The sequence below is a fragment of the Sceloporus undulatus genome, chromosome 1, assembly GCF_019175285.1.
Source record: "Sceloporus undulatus isolate JIND9_A2432 ecotype Alabama chromosome 1, SceUnd_v1.1, whole genome shotgun sequence".
In the NCBI taxonomy this organism is placed as follows: Eukaryota; Metazoa; Chordata; class Lepidosauria; order Squamata; family Phrynosomatidae; genus Sceloporus; species Sceloporus undulatus.
Genome location: NC_056522.1, coordinates 138,420,051 through 138,443,214, shown reverse-complemented (window position 1 = coordinate 138,443,214; position 23,164 = coordinate 138,420,051). Strand labels below are relative to the sequence as shown.

The following is a 23,164-nucleotide window of genomic DNA, read 5'->3' as shown; positions in this document are numbered from 1 at the left end:
TCTCTGAATAGGATGGTTTTCAACTCCGTTTTGAAGCTGCTTAAAGAAGTGATGGCTCTTGCTTGTGGGGGAAGAAGGTTCCAGGAGTGAGGGGCAACAAGTGAAAAGGGGCAAATCCAGGATGGGGCAGAGGAAATCCTGGGCTGAGACAGCAGACCTTGACTACCAGAACGGAGGGCCCGAGTGGAAAGGTGAGGAGAAAGAAGGTCTGATAAGTAGGGAGGGGACAGTCCATGGAGGGCTTTAAACGTGGACAGCAGGAGCTTATACTGAATGCGGAAAGGGAGGGGGAGCCAGTGAAGGGATGCCAACACAGGAGAGATGTGGTCAGAGCGGTGGGTGGAAGTGATAATGCGTGCAGCTGAATGCTGAACAGAGATTAAAGGACGGAGGTGAGAAAGAGGAAGCCCAGCCAGGAGGACGTTACAGTAATCAAGTCGTGAGATCACTAGGGCATGGACCAGGATCTTGGCAGTAGAGGCAGAGAGAAATGGTCGGATTTTGGCAATATTGTACAAAAAGAGTCTGCAAGCCTTGGCTGTGGTCTGGATCTGAGGGATACACGACAGAGAAGAGTCAAAGATAAAACCAAGACTGCGGGCTTGCTGGACTGGTTGAATAGAAATGTTGTCCACAGAGACAGAAAAGGAGTGTTGAAGGGTGGGCTTAGGAGGAAAGACAAGAAGCTCCGTCTTGGACATGTTGAGCTTCAAACGCCGATGGCACATCCACTGCGAGACAGCCGTGAGACAAGACGAAACTTGCTGTTCAAGCCTTGGAGAAAGGTCAGGGGTGGAAAGATACAGCTGGGTGTCATCGGCATACAGATGGTAGGAAAAGCCAAGAGAGCTAATGAGTTTTCCTAAGGACAGTGTGTAGAGAGAAAACAGAAGGGGACCCAGAACAGAGCCCTGGGGAACTCCAACAGATAAGGGAGCAGGAGAAGAAGTCTGGCCCCCTGCAACTACTGCAAAAGATCTGCCAGACAAGTAAGATCTAAATCAGTTGGGAAACTTGTGAGGCTTGGGTGCACTACAGGGCATTGCTTCTGTTGCTCAGAGCAGTGCCATTTTGGGACAGACTGATTGACTGGAGCAAGAAGTTAGAGCATGTGGCAGTGGGGAAGGACAGCAAAAAAGGAGCTTTTAATTTGGAAGCCTGCTTATGCTTTGTGAGCTTTGCTGAGACTTGGCTGGCAAGTAGGAGCAGCATTGCTGCTCTTGCTTTTTTTCACCACAGCCCAAGTGAAGAGGTAGCAAAAGAAACAATGTTGGTGTATGTGTGTTGTTGTTGTTTTGGGGGGTGCACACTTGAAGCGATGTGGGGAAAACATGTCTCTGGAGAAGGAGGAGGAGAAGTATCTGGGTTGATTCTTGGAAGGAGTCCTTCACCTTGGAGTAGCTACTGTAATTAAATTATTTACCTTTCCCCATCCACGCTAATCCCCAGTCCAGAGCACATGGCCTCTGTAAACCCACTACAAACACACACTGGCTATTTCCCTCTCCACTCCAATGAAGACAGACTGAGACTCCTTCCTTGCTAGAGAGATGCATCTCCCTTTCCACCTGGTCACCTTGGGAGCAGCAACTGGGCAGCCGGCTGAGCAGTGACCAGGAGGTTTCTTGTCCACATTGACCTTCCCTGGAAGGGTGATATAGGTGAGAGGCTTCTCAGTTGCTGCTCAGTTGCTGCTCCCAGGGTGACTGGGTGCAAAGGGAGCAGCAAACGAGCAGTCAGTTGAGCAGCACCCAAGAAGCCGCTTGATCAGGCTGGCCATTGCTGCAAGGCTGGCATAGGCCTGCGGCTTCTCAGTTGCTGCTCAGTCAGTTTCTCAGTTGCTCTTCCAGAGGTGACTGGGTGCAAAGGGAGCAGCAACTGTTTTAATTTACAGCAGACCTACTCTCAAGAAATAAGCATGTTGGGAGGTTGTCCCCCAAGAAAAGGGGCAGCAGCCAGAAAAGGTTTGGAGAACACTGTCCTACAGTATAAACAAGTTACTGCTCTAGGACAGGGGTGGGGAACCTATGGCCCTCTAGGCTCTGATGAACTACCATTCCCATCATGCCCTACCACCAGGCTCATGAGGGCTTGGTTATAGCTCTTCCTTTTATGGTGATGCTACATACAGTGTCACCATAAGAGGAGGAGTTACAACCAAGCCCCCATGAGCCTGGTTAAAACTTCCTTCAGTTTGGCTGGTGGTGACGCATGATAGGAATGGTAGTTCATCAGAGACTGGAGGGCCATAGGTTGCCCACCCCTGCTCTAGGGAATCCCCCTTCTGCTCTTTGAAATGCTGTTTGAAAAGGAGAGTCCTACATTTTTCCTGTATGGGCCATATGTTCCATTCCTTCTCTTGTGGCTTAATAGCCATTACATAGTGCTGTGAAAACATCCAAACACACATGGATGTACTTGTCCCGACATCTCATGAAGTTAGGCTTGCTGGGAACATGTAATAGGGTTTTCACTGTAGCAGCACCTTGACTGAGAACTCCTTATCCAAGGAAGTTAGGCTAGCCCCATCTCTTTTAAGCTTCCAGCAGGCAGCCAAAACAGTGCTCTTCCACATGGCATTCAGTGTTTCAAACCACTATGTTAACTATTTCAAAACTGGATTCTAGGATTGTTTTTGGACTACTTTTAGGAGCTTTTTAAAGAGTATTTTAATATGTTTTTAAAAAATGTTTTTTATCTTTGTATTATTTTAATTGGTTTTTATTTGTTCACCAACTTGGGAGCCCTTATAAGATGGATACATATTAGCTATGCCTTGTCATCTGCCAGGTGATCAATCCCATTTTGATAGCCCCAGGTTCAAAGAATACTGATGGGATGTATGGGGCCTGATTAACTGCAATTAATAGGCTTTCCAACTACACCAATGCTTTGAGAAATATAGTTATGAATTTATTAGGGTTGCAATCCAGAACTAGGATGGGCTCTCTTGCAACATCATTCTGCACCTAGTAATGGGAACCAGAGCACTTCCATGATTTCTAAGCAATTTTGAGTAGTTTACCAATACACACCAATGTATTAAGGTGTCATCAGACCTGATATAAAGTTATTAGTTTATTAATATTAATATACTGGAATTCCTGTTCAGCTCCATTTATGGAGAGTCCTTTTGAGGACATTTACAGCCAGAACACTACAACATATGAAGAGTCCTTTTGTAGGCTTACAACTAATAAAATGATGAAAAAATTAACATGTTTTGAGGACTTGTTTATTCACAGTTTTATTTAATAAATGTTTTGCTGAGTTTGTTGTGGGACATACACATACATTTTTATGGCTCAGAGTATAATGCATACACTGTTAGATGTTAGAAAATACTGAATGCAATGTAGTGGTTGCACAACTTCCCCTTCTTCCTATTTTTCTCTCTCTTCATTTTTTCAAGTGGAGTCAGACACACACAAAATCTGTTCCTCCTAGCAACAGATATATATATATATATATACCTCTGTTTGTAGACTCTAAAAGTACATTATTATTGGCTTCCATCAAACATTATTTGCAATATAGTACCATTTTGCAGTATTTTACAAAGCAAATATTGTATCTTGCACTTAGTAATTTGTTAGTATTTTAATCTATACCTACATACAGTTTTATAAGATACTTTAAAGCTCTTCTTTGCTATAACATCTAGCAGCGCATACACAGAATCTCTATCAGCAGAACTTAATGGGTGGGATCCAAAGAGAGGCAATGGCATATTATAAACCAGTTCTAAAAGTTTCTTCCATTTCTAACGCTATTCCCTATGGGGAAAATATTGCTGGCAGAGGACTCTGTTTAGGATAGACAACTCCAAAACCTCCAAAATCAGACAGTTAGTTTTGTTTTTCTGGATCCACCTGGTGAATGATAATGAAGCTACTCAGAGCAGGAAATATAACGAGCTACATAAAGCTTTGAGGTATGCAACTATGGCATCTACATGCCAAATGTTACAATAAATGACAAATGCAAGTGAATCCACTTATTATTTATGTCAGTCCATTGGTTTTTCAAATAGTACGCAAGCATGCATATTTAATTGATTGGTTTTAGGGATGAGTGGCCTTGTCCACATTCTGTACAATGCTGAGGAATGTGTGGCCCTCCAACTGTTATTGCACTTCAGCTCCCATCAGCTCTAGCCAGCATAGCCAATGATAAGATAGCATAACCAGCTTCCTATCCTGGCAGTTGCAGTCCAACAACATCTACAGAGCCACATGTTCCCTTTCCCTGAAATAATGTGTTCACCTAATTCATATGAAAACCGTTTACAGCAAGGCAAAAGCAGCAGTCAAATGTAAAGAATTATTCTGACTAGATTTGGAATTAGTTGGATATCATTGAGAACTGGCTGGTCAAGTTGAGACATGAGGTAACCTATTTATTCTTAGCTTTCATAGAAGCCCAATATTCTTTTTATTGACTATTGGACCCAAGACTCAGTTGGGTGTTACTTACTTCAGATCCACATTTACAGAGGCTGATTCAGAAAAGGGACAGGATTTAATTTTTAAAAAAAGAAAGGGGGCGGGATTTGAAGCTTTTTCTGATGCTGCTAATGTAAAAAAAAAATAAAAAAAATAAACTGGAGCTAGAAATACTTGTCAACCTTTTACAAATCATTTAGTGATCATGTAACAGACCTTCTACTTTATCTCCAGTAAAATCAACTCTAATTTTTCTCTTGTCAAACTGATTATGTGCCCTGACCTGCTACATGACACTCTTAACCTACATAACTATAGGGTTGAATCCAGACTAGCTCATCCTTGATATCATTTAAATAATGTGCCATTGGTTTCTCTGGATCTACTTAACTTTTGACCAAATCTAGACTCAGTTTTAGAGGTACACTTAACAGTAACTGGCCATAATACATCCTTCCATTTTAAAGCTTCCCACTGGGATTCCCCTTACAACAATGCATAAAAGAATTAAACTAGATCTCTGAGTGGTCCAACATCACTTATATGATCCAGCTACTGCTTGTGAATCTACTATTATAATTGGTTTAGCAATTTACTTGCAGCTTCTGAAAATTTAAACCCTCAGACATTCTCCCTCATACAGTGAAATGGATCAAAACAATGTTGTGGTTTTTACCAACTCATATCTACCCAGTAAAGTGGCCAGCTAAGGAGTGGTATGAATACAGCTGAGCACTTGTCTCATTCTCACCTAGGCTCCAAGAGCCCTATAGGTTGCAAAGTCCCACGCTGCCTGTAGTTATAGGCTGCAAGCTGTTACAATTTCTCCTGTCAGTAACAGCAAATTGGAAACTGCTTTATTACCTTCAACTAAATCCTAGGTATGCGCAGAGGGTTTTGAAATGGAGTGTATAGTATAAATACAACTCATTACAAATGTGACACATCACATTCTCATCACTGAAATCCACCTGGAAATGTACATCATAGCATACTTCTTTCCATATACTGTATATTAGGCAGTGTGTTTTGCCTGTACTGATAGCAAAAGTGCATATCAGTTGATTCCCAATCAAAGCCTGCCTTAATATGGTGAACTGTCAGCAGGTATTGATGTTTTGAATAGTGTTGTATTTTTATGGAGAGGTTACAGTTTCTTTCTATTAAATATCTGTTCATTTTGCATTTCTTTCTGTATGATTTTCCCACCCCCAACCCAATGTTATTCAGAACATATACTGTATGCTCTGTCCATAAATGGGGTACATTCCATTGCCAGCAACAAAATGTACTACACTCAAATGAGCACCAGAACATGAACTACTATCTGTAGTTACTAAACTGAGCATTCAGTGTAGGTATTTCCCCAGCTGTTGGGAATGACCAAATTGTTAACTTACCCATTCCACAAGGTCTCTTAATAAGTAAAAGGTGTAAAACATTTGTTTCATGTTTCACATCTTAAACATTTATTTTCTGTTAACATTGATTTTTAAATACTAAATATTACAATTAGTATTAACTGTTCACTTTAAAGGGTATAAACCTAAAGCAGTATATGAAGCAGTATATAAAGCAGTATATTTTTTTGTTTTCTAACCCTCCCTTGAGGCAATATATTACAAATGTATCTATACACCTTGGAGTTAATCTAGCAGACTACACACAAATAATTATTGCTCAAAAATATTTGGTAAAATGAACAGCATGTGAATTATATTGCATTGTAAGTAGGCATTATTTAAGAGACATCATTGGAATGCTGTTTGATCCTTGCTTCATTTTGTGTTCTGCAAGCCATAAACTGAAAATTAAATAAAGGCAAAATGGTAAAAACAAACAAACAAACAAACAAACAAACAAAACAAAACCAATCCACCAAACCCCAACCAACCACTGGAAATAACCCCCTCCTTCCATTACAGTGCTTCTGTTTAGAATTAAACATCTTCAAATACAGTTCTGAATTAGATTTCTTAGGGTATCTGTAGGTGCCTTAACCAAACAAACCCACAGAGTTCAGCAAAATCTAGTCTTATAAGTAGAGCTTCACAATCAACACTTAACTCAGAACTTATATTGAGATGGCGGCATCAGAATTCTCTTTTGAAGAAAGTTCACTCTAATGGATTTAGCCTTCTAAAACTAAAACAGATGTCTTTTGGAGAGTCACAGGGTTTCATGGTTTTAGATCTTTAACAGTGGAATCTGCCAAACCATCACAGATGAAACCAGTTCATCGGGACGCTGCTGCTTTGACTTCTTGTTCACTCTTCTGTGTCCTTGTCCTCCAGAGATGACTAAGACAGAAATAGCTTTCCCTTCTTTGGATCGACGTTTTTTACCCTGGCTAAGAGAGACTTCTTTCAAAAGCTCATAGACAGCACTCTCCTCAGGCCTATGTTCAGTTGTGTTGGATCCATGAGACAATGTTAGAGACCCAGAAGATGAAGACAAGTCACTTTTTTGAGCAATGGATCCTACAGAACCTCCTAGCCAAACAGCACTGTCACTTGGGTTGCTTTGAGTAGAGCTCGGCCTCTCACTGGGAACAACGCTCTTTTCATCATCATCTTTCAGTCCTGAATGTGGATGCCTTGGTTTGTTTTTGCTTCGCTTGCTTGTCACAGAGGCCATGACAAGGAACTTAACAGGGCCATTATGTGCATGGTAAGAGACCATTCCTCTTCCTGCAGTTAAATGAGATGAAGAAAATAATTAATAGTCTGTTAGCCAGAAAAGGTTGAGTTGCAGTGGCTGGAATATACAAAGGGGCAGCAGCCACGCTCCCTAAATATCGAGGAGTCCAATCACCATCCATTTCTGCCATTGGAAGGAGGGAAGAGAAGCATCTTTCCCTCACTCATTCCAAAGGCAGAGGATGTGGCAGCCATGCTCCCCGGAGGTGGGGAAACGGCCTTTGAAATGAGTGAGCACAGGTGATGTAGCAGGGTCTCAAAGGATCTTGTGCTCATTTGTTCCAAAGGCAGAAGTGGGTGGCTACCGTTAAATATTAACAATGAAGGTGTGTATGTATGTGTGGGGGGAGAAGATATTTACAGTTTTCACATTTTTGCAGAGGTCCTGAGCTCCTTACTCCTACAAATTTGGAGGTTCAACTGTAATAGGGAAATGAAAAATGGGTGAGGCATGACACTTGTAAATGTATTCTAAACTAACAGACACAATTGGTTCTGTATCATCCAACAGGAAACAAATATATGCACAGGTGCAACCCAGAGAGATCATAGGCCAACCTATCCCTGCTCTGGGTTGGGGGATGTTTGGAATGACCAGTTCCCCATCTCACCTGCCTTTCACTTCTACAAGCCTGAACACAATTTAAAAATAGAATTCTTGTTAGTTTGGATATTATTTCATTAGGTTTTCTTCTATTTAACTGGCAGCTATGCAGCACTGAACAAAGACCTGACTAAGTTAACTCAGTCTTTGTATACTGTTAGGTTAACATGGATACTGTTAGATTAGCATGGGTTCAGCGACCATTTCTCCTGCTGAGGAATTATTGCTGACATGGGGAAACTCTATGACTTAGATCCAAAAGCTGCATTCTGCAGATGGAAAGTTTTCTCACACAAATTCCAGCTCAATTTGAGGGGGTTATTCTCCTTCCACCTAAACAACGGCCTACCCTATTCAGAAGATTTTACAAACCTATGAGTAGCATTCTGGAAAGGGAAGGCTGCTCTGGAAGAATGAGGAGGGAATGTCTGCTTCTACACAGCTTAGGCTGGCTCTATTCATCTGATATCTGGATTGAAGCCAGTGTGATGATCTACTCAGTGAGAATGGTAAATGGAATCAACTTCATCACCCCAATACTAGGTTTGGATGGCAATCCATAGCAGGTGTTTGCTACAGTTCTTTGCTACTTTGAACTAAATAGACTTCTGCTGATTAGTGGACCCCTGTTGCCTGTACTCTACATTTTTGCAGGTTATCTTACAACTCATGCCAAACAAGGGGTCTCTCTGTGATTTTGGTTCTCATTCCATATCTTCTGATCTTTCCCTGCTGCTACCCTTCCTTCCTGCTCACCTACCCCTGGGTCTACATATGGAAAAACAATGACTACGCTGCACCTCTTCAGACAGCAGCTGGGCCATGCTATTTTTGAATGCTCTTCTCCATTAAAAAAACAGAAACAAACAAACCACAGCAAATAGAAATGCCCCTTTCCTTCTGAGCTATTTTTCTAACTATGTTTTTAATATAGGGAGGCATCAACTTTTGATCATCCACTTCAGTCTGAAATAGCAGAATTGATATTATTCCTAAATCCTCTCCCAGGATTAATGCAGATGAATAATAACAGATTTAAAAAGTTCTCAAAACCAATAAAATGTATACTGAAGTTACCTTTTGACTTTAGAACAAATAATAAATAATTAGAGCATGCAGAGCTGATGCTGACATACAGTTCATACTTTGTTCTCTGTTTTCACAATATCATGAGTAAAGGAATCAGATGACTTGTTTTAGTTGGCATGGTCACTGTTTTAACATTACTAGCTGTCTCCATAGTTCTTGTTTTAAATTCATCTTATTCTACACTTTGTTGCATATTTACTTGTTAGTGTTGGCAACAATGAAATGGAATTTAAACCTTACTGGACAAGCCAGATGAAAGCTTCAAAATTCAGGAACTGGAAGCAGTGACATTTCTTTTGCAAAGTACATAATTATTGTGGTATTCTAAAATAAAAATTATGGGATTTCAAACTATTTATTTACCTGTTAACCCATTTACCTATTAACATGTGGATTTACTTATGCTAATTTACCTATTACCTATGCAATTTACCTATTAGCCTATTAACATCTAGACTAGTCTTTAAAAGTAGTTGATTAGTTTAACAATACCATCCTTGAAAAACAATGCAGAGTTGTTTAAGTGTTATTATTGTTAACTACCATCAAGTGGACTTTCAACTTATGGCAACTCTATGAGTCTAAGAGCCTTATCACACACGCCTGACTGGAACAGTACAAAAGGGGCTGGGAAGGGAACAGAACGAGTGAGGGACACATTTTATCATACCCAGAACACTGCTGCAAGTCCCTATTTCATTCCCCATCTGTTCCCCATCCATCCCAGAGGAGGAGTTTTTGAAAACTGTTCTGAACAGTTCTCAAAAATCTCTTCCTTTGGGACGGATGGGGAACAGAACAGAATGGGGACTTCTTGTGTGCAGTAAAATGTGTCCCTCACTCACTCCATTACCTTCCCGGCCCCTTTTGTACCGTTTCAGGAGCCTTGTGCAATAAGGCATTAAGTCAAGTCACCCTGTTATCAACAGCCCTACTCAGGTCTTGCAAATTCAGAGCCTTGGCTTCCATGACATAGAAGAAAGCGAAGGAAGAAAGTTCAAAGACATTAAAGAAAACAAAGAAATAATGACCACAGATGATTTATATAACTTTAAAGAAGACAATAAAGACATTAAGATAAAGATTTTCTAAACCTTGGCTCAGTCATTAATCAAACTGGAGACTGCAGTCAAGAAACCAGAAGAAGAAGGCTGCTGCTGAACTGCAGAATTAATGAAGTTTGACCCCACTTTAACTGCCTTGGCTCAATGCGGTGCAATTCTGGGAATCATCATTTGTTGTGGCAACAGAGCTGACTGAGAGAGAAGGATAAATGTCTCACGGAACTACAATTTCCAAAATTCCATTACACTGAGCCATGGAAATTAAAGCGGGGTAAAACTGCATTAATTCTGCAGCTTAGGTGCAGACTAGGACTTGGCAGTGCAGCTATAAAGGAACTAGATTACATCCTCAAATGTAAAGATGTATCATTGACTATCCAAGTCAAGATTGTCCATGCCATTGCTCCTTACGTTAAAAGCTTAAACAATATAAGCGCTTCAGATTTAGAAGTTTATGAGCTATTTAAAAGGACCCTCTGATTGTTTATCAAATATACAATGCATAATTACTAACAGGCCCTCAAAGTTTCATTTTATATTTATGAAATATATATCTGTATATATCAGATCATTCAGACCAGGGTTTCTCATTAAAATCAAATTACAGTCATCCCTCCTACCTTGCAGATCTGAGATCCATGATCTTGAATATCCGAGGGGGGGGGGGACATGCACTATTTTCAATGGTGTGTGCACATGGAGCCGTGCCCCATACAAACCTATGGGACTTGAATATGCGCGAGGCTCCATTTTTGTGGGGGGGCCCTCCCTCTGGAACAGATCCCCCATGAAAATGGAGGGTCAACTGTATTCCTTTCTAGCAATTCCTAACAAGCAAAGAAAGTCTTAATATATACAAGAACATCCTTATAAGTAAAAATTTCCTCACACAGGTCAGTCAGAAAGAACAACCTCATGTGGACAGAGAAATGTCCATGTCTGGCTGCCTACTCCATTAAAGAAGCTGCCGAAATCCCATTTGCTACATAAAAGTAGCTTAATCTTGGTAGGCTTAAGTCTTAACAAGCAGATCAGAAAAGTGTGGGAGAGCTACAGTTTATAAAGGTCTTTTAAGAAAGAAACAGCAGCACCAAGGAGTTACAATTATACAGTATCACATCAATTGCTGCACATTTGTTTAAACAACAGTCAGTATAGGTCACTTTCTCTTCATTTTTACTAAAGCTCTAACATTCTACTCACCAGTTACTTTTGGAATTCCTTGCAAACGAGGAACTGGCAGAGCTACTATAATCCCCAGATTTGTTCCAACCAGCAATAAGCCATGGCATACCAGGAGGCTGGTTACAGACACACGCTGCTGTCCTGAAAGATTTAGAAACCAAAGATTTACTCCCCCATCATGAGCGCTGCAGTTGTAAAAGTTGACCCTGTTGCAAAGCAGACTACTTAATTAAAAGGATGGATAAGAGGTTTTTTTTCCTTTTCTTTTAAACATAAAAACAATAAATCAACATTGCTAATTAACAGATCAAGTGATCACAGCATGCAACACAATAAAACGTGAGAATAAAGAGTACCTACCCTGACCTCCTTCACAAATAATGGCCCTGAGTGTGTGTGTCTTCAAGCTGTCTATCAATTTATGGCAACCCCATGAATTTCATAGGGTTTTTTTAGGCAAGGAATACTGAGAGGTGGTTTTGCCAGTTCCTTCCACTGAAATATAGCCTACAGCACCTGGTATTCATTCGCAGTATCCCATCCAAGTACAAACAAGGACTGACCCTGCTTAGCTTCAAAAATCAGACAGGATCTGGTGCCTTTAGGGCAGAGGTTCTCAATCTTTTTGACTTGCGGAACCCTTATTTCTATGGTGGAGCCTCTAAGAAGTCTACCCTATGTCTTACAAGTTAATGGTGTTTCATTTCATATCATTCAATTTTTATTTCTTTCATTTTTCTGGAGATGCAGCGGAGTACCTGGGAAGTGCACACAGAACCATAAGGGCTTCTTCGAGCACAGGTTGGGAACCCCTGCTTTGGGGTACTTAGGCCCTATAGTATTCGCTTATTACTATTTCCAATTTCCCCTTCATGCCTACCCTTATATTCAAAATTGGTACTCCAGTATAGGATATGTTAAAGGATGCAATGATTTAGTGGTTAAGACACCAGTTCCGATGATCAGAAGACCAGAAGGTTGGCAGTTCAAGGCCCAACTGCTGCCTGATGGGGTGAGCTCCTGTCACTAGTCCCAGCTTCTGCCAACCTAACAGTTTGAAAGCATGCAAATGCAAGTAGATAAATAGGTACCACTTTGGTGGAAAGGTAACAACGTTTGGTGCAGTTATGCTGTCCACATGACCACCACAGCAGTCCTTGGACAACACTGGCTCTTTGGCTTAGAAACAGAGATGAGCACCACCCCCTACAGTCAGTTATGACTACATTCACATTAAGGGACTACCTTTACCTTCATAGGTTATATTATCTACTAGATGATTCATTGGTTCAGTCCCTCTGCTATCCATTTATTAATTGCACAGTTATAGAGTTCTGTTAATGTGTGAGTTTCCTACAACTGTATCATTCTGAAGAAAGGTCTTTAACAAAGAGGGAGTAAGAGAGCCTCACTGATTCCCACATAGCTTTAGAGACAGTATTTTAGCTGCAGAGCTGTTTTTAACCTTTCCCCATTGCACTGTGCAATGGTGAACCTGTTTTGCTTAATGGAATTTGTGGAGCTTTTTTTTTTTTTTACTCTTGCTTCTGCTTAAGAGTATTGCATGAATAAGGCATCCTTTCACTTTGTGCTTAAAGGAAATTACTTATGTGAATGCTAAGGAAGGCTATTAAAATGTATGATCAGACAGTTATGAAAGGGATGTACTGGCTCTTTAAATGGTTGAATGCCCATGTGCTCTGTCAAAACTGATCAGAGAGGCAGCCTTGAAAGAGACTGAAATGTCTGTTCTTCCAGCCAAAAGGTGAATGACACTAAGATGATCACAGCTGGAAAGAAGTGGAAGACATCTGTCAGGGGAAGGTCACCAGGCCTCTCAAACAATGCCAGAAGCTCTGGCCCACAGTTGTTTGTGAAAGTCAAAATATACAGACATGTATGGAGAAAATATTTTCATAAGAAAAATAAGACTTAAAAGTGTTGATGCCAGGTGCAAAGATGATGATGAGGAGGAGGAGGATGAAACTCTGAGGGGAAGCCTGTTATTATTTCAATCATATGGAAATTATTTATACTGACTTTATTACAAACATAATCATATAATTTGAAGCTGATGTGTGTCTAGCCAAAGTCTGTTTCCCAGTGGAAGGGGTCAAAAGCAGTGCATAGACCCAAGTTTTATGAACAGTCATGATACTGTAGTAATAAGTATGGATTGGGCAACTGCAGCCTTTCAGAAGTGTTTCTATTATCCTCAATACAGTTAATGGTGAGGGATTATGGGAGATGCAGTCCAAAAACATCTGGAGTGCAAGAGTTGGCCATCCATGATTGTATTTTCTCTTTCTCCCAAATTAGTATTTCCTATATGGAAGGGCAGGCTGGGGTAATATGAGATCCAAATGCAAGTGACTGTGAAACAGTGAGAGGGCATAAAAGGAAAACACAGTCACTTGCAATATAGGAAACAATATGGCTCAAGATGAGGACCTGCAAATTCCTGCTCCCTTGCTTTTTTTGAACAAAGGAGCATGCTTCAAAATGAATATGGAAGCCATATGGCAGGTAATTGCTTCCTTCTTCTAAATTTAAGGATTAAGTTACTCAGATAAATCAGATGATCAGTTATAGTAAAGTTTTTCCTCTCTGAAGCTGCAGTCCTGTGTGCCATTAAGTAAATAAAATCAATATGTTCAAGCAACATATATCTTGACAGATCCATAATTTAACCTCTCAATAGATTTGTTGTGACCCCCTCCATGAAATACTGCTGTGGGGTCTTTAACTGCTTCCTTAATCAAATTCATATAGTCTGCTCAACCTGTTTTACCTACAGGTGAAGTAAAAAGGTACCTCTGCCTTTATCCATTACAAGACAAATGGTAGCTGAGGATGGACATTTTATTTGGGGAAATTGGCACAAAGAGAAAGAGCAGTCATCCCCTCTTCCTAACAGATGTGTTATAGATGTGGGCAGCATACACATTCTACCATAGCTGCGTGGAGGGGGGGATTAGAGGTGATTTATGCACAATGGAGACACACTGTGTAACCAGACATTCCGTCACACATTTTGTCGTTGTGTGAAGGAGCCAACTTTGCATATAGATCTATTTATGCAGGGTTTCTTTACACTAGGGAGTGAAGGAATTCTGATTATCTCAGGATCTGCCTTTGCATGGAGGATTTGCATATTTGTATATCAGGCCTATTTTTTTCAGTATCTGAATATAGTGGGACCTTGGTATCCACAGATTTGCCATCAACGAATTTAAGCATCTGCGGATGGTAAGCCCCTATTGTCCCCAATGGCAGCACGTGCATGTAGCCGCACTGCCACTAGTGACAGCCCCCACTGACCCCAGTGGTGGTGCGTGGACATGACAGTGCCACCCTTGGGGACAATGAGACTTCACCTGAAATCCCGTTGTCTCTAATGGCAGCATGGTCGGTTACATGTGCCACCACTGGGGACAATGGGACAAGGTCCCATGGAGTTTGGTATCCGCGTGGGTGGAGGTGTGTCCGGAACAGATTCATCATGGATATCGAGTACAGCATCATAATCCCCTCATTCATTGCATGAATGAGTGTGACCACTCATTCCAAATTACTGAGAAGTCAAACTATAGTTCTCCCTCCCACCTAGAATGCAGTTTGTTACCATAATTTAGTGAGTACAAATAAATAAAATGCTGAGCAGTTCTGCACTTGCATGTTCCAAGCTAGACATGTTCTACAGTAAAACATAGTGCAGAGTAGAGCTGGACACAGGGTGATGCCAATGCTATTTTTGAAATCTCTGCTCCTGAAAGCTATCTAGATTGCCCTTTTTCTAGCAGAAAAGGGGAATGTCTTTTCCTGGAAGCAGGGCTCTCTCTGCATAGTTATAGATCAAAACAAAATAAAAATATCAATCTTTCAAAACCAAGAGTGGATTTCCAGCCACTTTCTGGCTTTTTTGGCAGTCTGTGTAGCTTCTGGAGGGCATCGGGTCAGAAAATTGGCCCCTAGGCCCACCAACATTGCCCAACAGTATTACAGAAAAACAATGTGGAATGACTTAAAATATCCACATGGATAACCTGGTGTGGGATGTGACTATACATGGAAAACCAATGTATTTCATGGGGTATTTTTGTTTTGTTTTGGTAGGAGGAAGTAATCTTGTTAATCTATCTCTCAAAAGATCAGACCTTGCATATGAGGCATGGGCAAACTCACTGTCTTTAGTAGGGATGACATGAGATGTGGAGGCCTCTAATAAAGCTAGCAGAACAGTATTCCTGTATATGTTTGTGTGGTTCCTTCCAGTAGCAGCACAGGGCAAACTTCCAGCTACTTCTGCAGTCACTACCACTTTATTGTTTTAGACTCACAGTTTAGTTACCAGGAATTCCTAGCACTGTGGCTATGAAAGTCAGCTCTTTGGACTGTAGACCGTAATTGTAGCTGTGCACTTGAATGCCAAACTGCTTGTTTTCACAGTATGTCTGGTAGCAACCTTTCTCCCTTGCCAATGAGCTGTTTGATTATAAAATTTCAATGCTGCTACATAGTCTTTACAATAAATATCATTCATAACAGAACTGAAGGCACAACCGACATTAGAAAATAAGTTGTTGGTCAGCCTGGCCTCACCACCATTTGCCTGAGCCACTGCCAAACAGCTGATCCCCTTTACATCATTTTCTCATCAGTTTGTTTTGTTTGTTGGGAGAAAATAGCTTTTAATAGTTCATTGTCTAGCTCCTCTGCAGCATAATTCAGCACAACACATACACAGTTAATAATCAGAGTTTACATGGTAAACCTATTTCCCTTGCTCAAATGGTTGGTGGTCTAAGATCTAATGTAGCCATTTCACCTTCTCCATGAGGTTTTTTGGCAGGAGTCAGATTACAGCAACCCTAAGGCTGAAGTTGGAATCATGCAGCCTTGCAAAAATTACTGGACCACATGCTTCACCATTACCAGTGCTGGCCAGAGCAGATGGTAGTTGGCACATATGATGTCCAACCCTCACGTAAAGCACAGAAGCTGTGCTTCCCCTCAGCTGCCAAATAAATGAAATCAAAATCACAGACACACCTATATTAACAACGTGCTCTCTTTACTGTCTTCTTTCTACTATGCTTGAGCAAATTTGTGTTGATCATTAGCATTTGGAAATAGAGTTGTGGCCAGCCATGGGAAACCAGAAACTACAGAAACATCTAACTGGTGGTTTGTATCACTCAAATAACATTGTTTCCACATGTGAAAATTGCAAACAATTATTCAGGAATCTAACATTTTGAACATAGGAGGTGTGCTTGGGAATAAACAATTGGAAGTGAGGTCAAACGGAAATCCCCTGCTCTTCAGTGATGGAATAGTTGGGAAACGAGGAAACACCTGTTTGGGATGTGAACATTTAAAGCACGTAATAAATGCAAGATGATACAGCACAAGATTATTTAGATGGACTTTTCCAGGTAAGTATATACTACTAGAAAGTGTTCAGCTTTGCAAAATTTCTTTCTTTTGGCTGTTTTCAGAAAGAATTCCCGAGAAATTCAGTATATAATAATCCAAAATTTATAATCCATACCCTCCAATATTTCCCAGATGAAACTTGGACACAGGAGGCCAAGCAATATCAGAATGGGGTCGAGATGGCAGAAATTATTACTTAGAAGGAACACACGAGTTAAGAGGCTGCAGCAGTTTGCTTTTGCCCGAGTCTACTGTGAAAGGTAGAATTCCAATTCCTTCTTTCCTCTCCTCTCTGCTCAGTTAATTGGATATGTACTATTTCTGCACTTTGAACTCAGTTTATAGCAGCTTAAATAAGCTGAGGAGAAAAGGGGAAAAGTGGGAAGAAGAGAGAGACACTGGGGCATTTTAAGAGGTAGCTGAAAAAAGTGGGACAGCAGAGGATCAACTGGGACTGTCCCTTTTAATTTGGGACAGTTGAAAGGCTTGACAATCAGCTCTGAAGGATAAACTAACCTATCCTGTCATTCAAATAGAGAAAAACAGGAATATACCCTTTAAAGAATCATAACATACAAGATGTTTATCATATTATTGCCTTAATGACAATAATTCAGACTACTGGAAATAAGGAACATTCTGATAATAAAATGCTCTAAAATAATACTTTACAACAGAGAGTCTTGACCATCATACTATTGCAATTTATCACATATTTCAAGTATTTAGGGTATTTCACATATATTACAATATAAAAAAATCACATCTGATATAATGTTACCCAGTGAATTGCTGCAGTTGAACAAGGGATTTCCAAGTTCACATCTCTCTACATTCAGATATCTTAGACCTATTTTTAAAAGTGTGGGAGTGGGGCAGGGGCAGGACTCAACAATGGCCCAGACCGTTATTAATTTTACTTGCTTATAGGTACTTGCAAGGGGAAGGCAAATTAATTTTCCTATCTATTACCACCACTTAACATCCTTAAACAAGAAGATTCTTAGATGTAACACATGTACACAGTAGTGCCCTCCATGTGTTCAGTGCAGCTTACCTCCAAAGTAAGTACAGACAGACAGATGGCAGACAGCCTTGGTTGTTCGTAGAAGTACTCATCAACAAACACTCTCTTAAAAGATTTTGTGCACTTGATCATTTAGCACACTTCTGGCATATATTTCCTGAGAGGGGGCATCAACAATGTAGGAGACTTCGGGCCAAAGCACACTGCAGAAATAATCCAGTTTGAGAGTGCTTTAACTGCCCTGGCTCAGTGTTAAGGAATTATGGGAACTGTAGTTTCTTGTAGTACCAGAACTCTCTGACACAGAAGGCTACATCTCTCACAAATCTACAGTTCCCAGCATTCCCTAGCATTAGGCCAGGACAGATAAAGCGGTCTCAAACTGGATTATATCTGCAATGTGTTTTGGCCCTTAATGGTCCAATTTTCCCAGATCATGGGGCAGGGGTGGGCTCAGTGTCTCAGCCTAGTTTAGGCAGACTCAAGCTCCACATGCTCCTCCTCCCCATTCCAGGGTCCGTATCTGTATTAACACTACCACGCCTCATGTCATTTATTGTTATCTAGGAGCCAAATCAAATTGTTTCTTCTAATTCTAGAGCATCAATTTATCAGTATCACCACAGGTTACAAATTTATTTAGATGACAATCTTAGCATTTCATAGTTTCATTTTCTGCATTGCCAAATTAACAGAAAACCCTGTTTCATTTTCCTTGCTAAAGGAAACCTCCAGCATCACCCAATTTCACAATGCACAGATCTCTAGGAGTTCATCAAATGGGAGGAATTTCTCTTAAATTCGAATGAAAAGAAAGTGGGGCCAGAACACATTCACTTAAAGTCGCTAGTTTAGCACAATTACGTGAATGCACATTGCATTCGAACTGGCTCCCCATTGCCTGAAAATAGCATGCCATTGCCCCAATTTGTGTGTGGCAGTGTATCACGCAATAACGTGAAACCACATGATTGCGTTCGGACTGACTTCCCATTGCCCAAATTTGCGTGTGATGGTCTATCACGCAATAAAGTTAAACCCCATGATTGTGTTCAGATTGCCATCGGATTATACTTCCAATTCCCCTTGTCTGATAAACTCCTCTGTGTTCGATAACTTTGCTCAAATCTACCCTCTCCTTTAGGAAAAAAAATAAAGTGGATATTTAGAAAGAGAGAGTATGTTACAAGGCAGTATTATTGTACTGCTTTTCTTTTCCCTAGTGAGGAAATGTTTACCTATCTCCCTCTCAGTCTCCAGGAAACACATGTGTCCTACTACAAGACAGAGAGTGGAAATTATTCTTTGTTACATAGGTAAGCAGTCACCAGGAACAATTTCTTAAGAGCCAGCAGAATTATTGTGAAAGGGTGTGAGTTTTATCAAACTTCTCTGACAAAGGAAAAAATGATTGGCTTTAGAATATAGCACAGTATATGCAAATGTATTTCATCAAACAATACAAATTTACATGGATTTATGAAAGTCCACAGTGTGAACTGTAAGACAAATTCTTACAGATCATCTTAGGCTCCTTGGATGAAGCAAAATGGCGTGAGAGAAGGTGTCACATTAACTCCATTGTAGAACTGTATAATCTTGTCTGCTGCCCTATGGTTTCAAGCTTACCAATTGGGCAAACAGCCAAATTATGCATTACCAACTCAGTTCATTCAATGGACTTCTCCATCCCTTTAAACCACCACACTTGTGTTCAGCACTATCATTACAAAAACACATGATCAACAGATATGATAACAGAAGCAGAGATTTACAAAGTTGTAACAAATCATTAAACCAGAACAGGTCTTTTTATTATTTGTTAAGAACAGATATTATATTGTTGTTTTTGTTGTTGTGTGCCATCAAGTCATTTCCAATTTATGGCAACTCTAGGGTGACCCTATTATGGAGTTTTCTTGGCAAATTTCTTCAGAGGGGGGTTGTCATTGCCATCCTTTGAGGCTGAGAAAATGAGACATGCCCAAGGTCACCCCAATAGGTTTATATGGCTGAGCTGGGATTCGAGCCTTGATCTCCAGTCGTAGTCCAGCGTTCAAACCACTACACCATGCTGGCTCCCATTATATTATTGGATGTCAAAATTTATTTTGTAAAAGTATCTCTAGACGTCTACAAGATGAACAAGCTGGGACAGTGACTGTAATATTGTTGGTATTATTAATTACCCCCCCCCCCCCAAAAAAAAACAACCACCACCACCTTTTCCCCAAGACTGGAACACAAAATGGCTTACAAACTAAAACAATCATAATTAAAAAGTAAAAAAAAAATCAACATTAAAACAAAATTAAACTATTAAGATTATTTAAAACATAACCTTAAAGGGATAAAAAGCAGTTAATATGGTACAATACACTCTTAAATCTTTGCCTACCAATGGAAGCACAGCACTTTTCAGCCTCCCTAGGGAAGGAGTTCCTGAGCCTAGGGGCAGCCACTGAGGAAGTCCTATCTTGTATTCCCACCAATCATATGTGGGAGGCTGGTGGGACTGAAAGAAGAGTCTCTCCTGAAGATCTTGGGGTCATGACAACCTCATACAGGAAGACACAGTCTGTCAGATAGCCTGGACAAAAGCTGTAAGGAGCCCTGGTGGCACAGTGGTTAAATGCCCATACTGCAGCCATTCACTCTAAACCACAAGTTTGTGAGTTCAACACCAGCAAAAGGGCTCAAGCTTGACTCAGGCTTGCATCCTTCAAAGGTTGCTAAAATGAGTACCAAGATTGCTGGGGGCAAATTAGTTTACAATTGTAAACCACTCAGACACTGCTTAGGAGGTATGAAGTGGTATATAAATGAAGTTTGTATAAATGCTTCTTAGGTAAGTCATAGCCAATACAGTGGGCCCTTGGGATCCACTGGGGTTTGGTTCCAAGACCTCCTGTGGATACCAAAATCCATGGATGCTCAATTTCCATTAAATACAATGGCACAATAAAATGATGTCCCTTATATAAAATGTCAAAAATTAAGGCTTGCGTTTTGAAATTTATATAATTTTAAAATATTTTCAAGCTGTGGACAGTTGAATCCATGGATTAAAAATCTGTGGATATGGAGAGCTGACTGTATGTTTAATTGTGCCTGAAAACAGACCAGGGGGCATTTGAGCTGTCGCAACAAGGGAATTGTATGATCCTTGTAATCACATGGCAAATTGTTGCCACATTTGATCTAAAATATGGTCCATTAAGGAGAACTATAACCCCAAGAAACAGTCTAAACCAGTGGTCCCCAAACTGTGCCTTTTAAGAGATTTTGGACTTCAGCTCCCAGAAGCCTCAGCCATCTTGGCCAATAGTCTGGGATTTTGGCTGCTGAAGTCCAAAAATCTCTTAAAGAACACAGTTGTGCAGCTGAAACAAAGCAGTTTTGACACTGTAAATTTCCCTAATTCATAAACCAAAATGTCCCTATTTGAAGATTATAGGAATGATAAACCAAAAAGGTACCACGGCCATGTCTATCTATGTGGCCACCTGTTTCTTTTATTGGTGTTTTCCTTTAAGAGTAATAAGAGTCTGTTACAGCTTAAGGATTTCTTTCTTTAGCTCATGTTTAGAAAAGATTGGAGAGATAGGAGTTTCAGTCTTATCCTGTTGTGGCTGGCTAAATGAAACACTCTGGGCTATGTTTGTGTTTCCTGGTATTTCTGATTCTTCCTCCTTTCCAACGCCATCCTCTTTCAATAGATCCTACCTTAATCTAATATTCTTACCCTGTGGTGCAACTGGCGTGAAGACAATAATAACAAAAGAAGAAGCACACAATCCTGCTGTTCTATGGTCTGCTTGAAATAAAGACTGAAGTTAATGGCAATTTTATAGTTATAGTTTCTACTGTCAGCTGCCTTAGCTTGGACTGTTCTAATATATTACCAGATAGGTATTCAGCTAGTAAAACAGAGCACCTCATCTCTTATACAGAGACCCAAACAAGATATGTTATGGTAAGTGTTCACAGAAGTATCATATTGACATATAAAGCAGGGACTGGACATCTTTTGAAAGGAGTACATGGGTGATGGGAGTGAGGAAAAACCTTTCCCCCCTTATCTTTTCTCAATATAGTCTATTGATTTTATGCTGTTCTCTCTCACTGTGGTTCTGAGACTGGACAATGAACTAGGCTAGAAAGAAAGTGCTTAAAGTAAGTGGCAGCAAGGGTTAAGTGTGAAGATGAAAGCATGTATTCCTTGCCTTCCCTGGGCACTCCCTTCTTTTGATGATATTTGCTCTTAGCTCCAAGAGGCTGCCACTGAGAGAGAGATGTGCTGGTCCCATCCATCAGCCTTGCTACAAGACCCCCTCCTCAAAGTCTCCTGTCTGTCATCAACAGTAGCCATTTCAATAGACAGCAGCAGAGGAAGGTGAGGTGGAAAACCAACCCAGGCCATTCCCATCCACCCCCTACTTCCTTGAAGAGGCCTATTTGCTTTGCCCCTCTTTCTTTCCCATAGCGTCTTCTTTCTCAGTTATCCTTTTACATTGCAATCTGTGGGCAAGGACTGCCTTTTTAAACTTATTTTTTAATAAACTGTTTATATGATCTCAGTTGAGCAGGATAACAGTGCTCAAAAAATAAACAAACACAGTGGGCCCTTGGTATCCGCTGGGGTTTGGTTCCAGGATACTCCATGGACACCAAAATCTGTGGATGGTATCCTTTATATAAAATGGCAAAATCAAGGTTGTCTTATTGGAATTATTTTTAAAAAAATATTTTCAAGCCATGGATGGTTGACTCCATGGATTTAGAGGGCCAACAGCACAAATTTACTTATTTATTGTTCACTAATTTCATTTATATGCCACCTTTCTCCCTGAAGGGACCCAAGGTGGCTTACAGATTTAAAAAGCATTACAATAAAAGTTAAAACAGTAAAAATCACCTAAAATATATCTATAAAATTGCATTTAAAATGTAATGGAAGTTAAAAGGCAATACACTTGCTCAATATAAAAACCACTGTGATGTGATCGTATTTTAAATGCTTCCTTAAATAAAAACATATAGGCTTGCCAATGAAAGGAAAGCAGGGAGGGGGTCAGTCTAGCCTCCTGTGGATGGGAGTTTCGCAGGGTGAGAGCAGCCACCAAGAAGGTCTCTCTCATATCCTCATCAAGCGAGCCTTTGATAGTGGCAAGACTAAGAGAAAGCCTTCCCCTGACAAATGAGAAAAACACAGGATAAAATGCATGGGACTGCCCCAACAGAAACAATATGGAGGGCTGTGCTCCCAGCTCAACTGACACTGTTAAACTCTTGTATCGTCAATGCATTAATAACCCTGCTTAGATATTCAACAAGAAAAGCAAGCAACCAAAACAGAAGAAACCATATCAAATCAAACCTTCTGTAATGAAGGCTTAATCTCACTGAGTCAGGAGAGACCATGTTTCTTTTGCATTTTTAATACAGGAAGACATGAAAACATGACTGCATCAATAGGTGTTAAATTCCAATTACAAATCCACTACTAAATTAGATGACACTAAATGGCAAATATAATGACTAAATGAATCACGATCAAACATGACAGTCATCCCATTCCTCAAGAAGTTAAGCTTCAAACATTTGTTATC

At 40.3% G+C, this 23,164-nt stretch overlaps 1 protein-coding gene across 1 annotated transcript in view; it reads right to left on the bottom strand.

Annotated features, from left to right (window-relative positions):
* Positions 1 to 3,079: 3,079 nt before the first annotated feature.
* ARHGEF10 (Rho guanine nucleotide exchange factor 10) overlaps positions 3,080 to 23,164 on the bottom strand; it is a 144,794-nt gene continuing 124,709 nt past the window's right edge. The window contains exons 28-29 of the mRNA XM_042443452.1: positions 11,105 to 11,227; positions 3,080 to 7,135 (exon numbers count right to left, since the gene is read on the bottom strand). Coding sequence (XP_042299386.1) covers positions 6,633 to 7,135; positions 11,105 to 11,227 — 626 coding nt within the window. The 3' untranslated portion in view covers positions 3,080 to 6,632. The remainder of the gene's footprint in view (positions 7,136 to 11,104; positions 11,228 to 23,164) is intronic.